Source organism: Carlito syrichta, unplaced genomic scaffold (assembly GCF_000164805.1).
Source record: "Carlito syrichta isolate Samal-C Ts95f unplaced genomic scaffold, Tarsius_syrichta-2.0.1 Scaffold306693, whole genome shotgun sequence".
Taxonomy (NCBI): Eukaryota; Metazoa; Chordata; class Mammalia; order Primates; family Tarsiidae; genus Carlito; species Carlito syrichta.
In genome coordinates this window covers 48068-51567 of record NW_007250789.1, presented here as the reverse complement: position 1 = coordinate 51567, position 3500 = coordinate 48068, and the positions used below count along the sequence as shown (strand labels likewise).

The 3500-nt window shown below is 44.9% G+C and overlaps 2 protein-coding genes across 3 annotated transcripts in view; one reads left to right on the top strand and one right to left on the bottom strand.

Annotated features, from left to right (window-relative positions):
• Positions 1–407: 407 nt before the first annotated feature.
• On the bottom strand, positions 408–2676 carry METTL18 (methyltransferase like 18). The gene is made up of 2 exons (XM_008063261.2): positions 2643–2676; positions 408–1772 (listed from the first exon to the last, which is right to left on the bottom strand). Exon 2 carries the CDS (start codon positions 1564–1566, stop codon positions 451–453), a length of 1116 nt encoding a protein of 371 aa, XP_008061452.1. The 5' UTR covers positions 1567–1772; positions 2643–2676; the 3' UTR covers positions 408–450.
• Positions 2677–2822: 146 nt separating this feature from the next.
• Positions 2823–3500, top strand: part of LOC110596087 (uncharacterized protein C1orf112 homolog) — a 9079-nt gene continuing 8401 nt past the window's right edge. For both annotated transcript variants that reach the window (XM_021715129.1, XM_021715128.1), the window contains exon 1: positions 2823–3033. In XM_021715129.1, the coding sequence (XP_021570804.1) occupies positions 2923–3033 (111 nt within the window). In that variant the 5' untranslated portion in view covers positions 2823–2922. The remainder of the gene's footprint in view (positions 3034–3500) is intronic.

Sequence of the window (3500 nt, the reverse complement as noted above, 5' to 3'; positions counted from 1 at the left end):
CACCATTTAGTGATGGATATTTTGTATGCTGTTAGAATTAATAGCATGGTGACCTGACACTTCATGTGCCACATGGTGACACTTCATGTGAACAAGGGACTAACAAAGACTGGGAAGAAATTAATAAACTTGAGATGAGAAATGGCAGGGTTTCCCAGAAACAATCTTACGAAATGTCAAAGGTAGAGGAGAGGTCAAATAGAATGAAGGTGGAGAAAGAGAACTTTCCTACAAAATGATTTCCCAGGAGATCTCATCAAATGCTCAGGGACACCTTCTCAGTCTCATCTAGCTAGTACAAGCTTGCTAACACAGTTGGCCCTGTTATTTGGATAAACAAAACTAAACAAAGTCAAATTTTCAGAAAAAAATACTAGCAAAACAGAAATCGAACATTCAACACAAAGTTTTGGTCATTCTGTTTATTTCATTTAGGACAATCATTGAACATTAACTGGGGTACTTAAAAGTAATTTCAATTATGAACCTCTTTAACCCTTCATCAATTATTTCAAGGGTTTTAGCCTGAAATACATCCCTTTCCTCTACAAAGTTCTGAAAGAGATGAACACCTCCACCTACACCAAAATAATGTGCTTTGCTGGCCAAAAGTACACATCCATTTTTATTTAACAGACTAAGGAATGTTTCATGCAAAGTACTATAATAATCAGGATTATAAATGGTTTCTGAGGTGAGAATGAGATCATATTTTACAAAGAGTTTTTCACTAAGTACAAGCTTACAAAACTCAGACCACTCCCCAGAAAAGAACCGGCATTTATATAGTTCTTGTGCTACTTTTAATTTCCTGCATCTTTTCATCTCTGGTTCACTTACATCACTTTCTTCATCTGCCAAAGTGGAGTTAGCTACTACATTAGGTAAGGTTACTTCATCAATCACCAGACTGTTGTAATCTTGAAAATGAATTTCTTTGGCCCCTCCGGTGAATGCAATTATACCCAGCAACCCTGATCCACAGCCAAGATCCAACACTTTTTTCCCAGCAAATTTCACTTTGGCCTTGGTGAAATAAGCCAGGAGGTCAAAAGTGCATTCCCAGATTTTTAAACCTCCTTCATAAACACCGGTAATCAAATCAGAGTGAGAAGAAAAGCTTTTTGAAACTATGTTTTCTCCAGGTAAATTCTCTTTCAATAAGACGGTTTTCACTACTGATATGTTAACATGTTGGAGACCTGGTAATGTTTCTATGACTTTATTTTCTAACATTTTCTTTAAATCTTTAGGTATAGCATGCTCTTTGGCAACTCTCAAGCAAGGCTGTTTTTCATGGGGCTCCAAGTTACGTGCACTGTTAGCTGCATTGAATAGGCGGTCTGTGTCTTGAGAGGTAGCTGCATTTTCCACTGACTTATGTTCCCACAAGTGGTCCTGAGACAAGTCAAATTGTTCTGTAGAACATTTTTTGTTTTTCTGTTCTCGTTTTTGAGTTTCTGAGACTAGCTCTTGTGAAGAATCAAGGGTCAAAGCTCCTTCTCTTAGCAGTGATAATTCATTTCCCAGATCACCTTCTATAGTGAAATTGAATTGAAAGGTCATCCTCTTATTAAGTGCATACAATTCTTAAATTCAAAGAAATATTCTTCAACTTATGAATAGAATTTGATGACACACATGATCCTGCTTCAATTATTTAATAAGTTGTGTTGCCGCCAATTTCTCTTTAGCTGCTTATACACCGTAATGAATATTTAGAAGTTTCCAAATGAATTTTTAGAGGTCTTTGCTCCTCTTTCAATTTAGCTCTGGAGAAAAAAAAAAAAAAAAAGAAGGAAAATGATGATTAAAGCAGAATGTCACATTTCACTATGTAATTTAAACAGTGTCCCCACTCCATACGGCTGCCTTTTTGGAAAACACACACAAACACACACACACCCCTATCTAAGGGTTCAAAAGATGGAGAAGAAAATAAACTCTAAAAACAAGCAAAAGAACAACAGCAACAACCACCACCAGGAAAAACGTCAAGTCCAAGATTTCAGACAGGAATTTCAGCTGTCCTGACTGTGCCCAAACATATTCACCACCCAAACTTTCAAAACTTCTTCACTTCAGAAGTTTAAGATTTTACTTCGGTAAGCCAGCATCCCTTTAAAAACACGCACAGGTGTGGCCCGGCGAGTGTAAATTTATCCAAAAGGCTTCACTACCAACATTTAGTCCAGAACAGCTGACCTAAGTGTATCGAAATGGGGGGTACTTTGGAAGTAACCGGTTAAAACTAATTTGGTGGCAGACCAAACACAAGACCCGGCACTGCACGATCCCTGCGGAGAAGCCGTGGATCGTGGAAGCAATATTAACGAGAACCTTCTCAGTGACTTCCGTGCTTGACATCTTGGACCATCTGCTCCAATTTGCACAACAATCCTGGCAGATGGGGTCTCCATTCCCTTTACACAAGATGAACACAGGGAGGAGGGCGGTCCACACAGGGAAGCGAGTAAGAACATGCCTTGTTTCTAGCCACACGCTGCAGGGTGTGGCTGCAGGTCCCAGGTCCCAGATCAAACCCGACCTCAGAAGTGCACTCTCAAAACACCATGGGCAGCAAACCGGGGGCTTCCGGCCCTACCTCCGCATCTCAAAGCTATGTTTACAGCGATTCGGACCTGGGGATGTTCCTGTCGGACGTGTCCTGGGATCATCCGACAGAGAAGCGCGGATTCCCACCGTCGGCCCTAGGCTGGAAGCGCGCACCAGCGAGTCGAGTCCTCCGGAGGCCAGACGAGTCCGGCTTGGTGAAGGATCCGCGCTCATCGAGCAACTCAGCCCGCTTCCGCTCTATGGTTTTGGAGCCTGCGGAGAGCTCGCAAGGGCTGCCGGGACTGTGCACGTTTCCGGTGTGAGCTGTGGCGGGACTGGTTTGAAGCCGCGCTGCTCCGGGAAGGCATGTCTCAGGAGCGCGCGGTCCCGGCTGGCGCGGTTCCCCTGGAGGAATTAAGTAGCTGGCCTGAGGAGCTATGCCGCCGTGAACTGCCGACAGTCTTGCCCCGACTCCTCATATCCTTGACGCTTCCACCGGAGAGGTGGTGTGGGGCGGATCGCGAACCTTTCCCTCCTGACCCTCCCGCCCGCCGCCGGGCCGCGCTGTGTCGCCGCGACCGGTACCCTCTTTCTTTAGATGAGCGGGGTGAGATCGAGGGCGTGGAGGGCAGCGAGGACCGTGGCGTGTCCAAGGCTTTGGGAGGGCTCGCAGACGTGTTCAGGTTTGGGCGGTGGGCATGGGGCGGGTGGGTCTTCCTCTGTGCCTTGGAGTTTTTCTGTCCTTGTTACTTGCAGTGAAGTGTAAATACTTGTGCTCAAGGCCTTGGGGGAGGCAGGAACTCCTCCTGAGCCGTAAGGTTGGCGCTGCCTCTGAATGGGTGGATGCAATAAAAGCGCGAGAAGTACTCTGATCTTCTGTTATCTGTAAAATGGGCGGTGAATATGAATACTACCTTTCTCAGCATTGTGAGAATGAAGGGGTC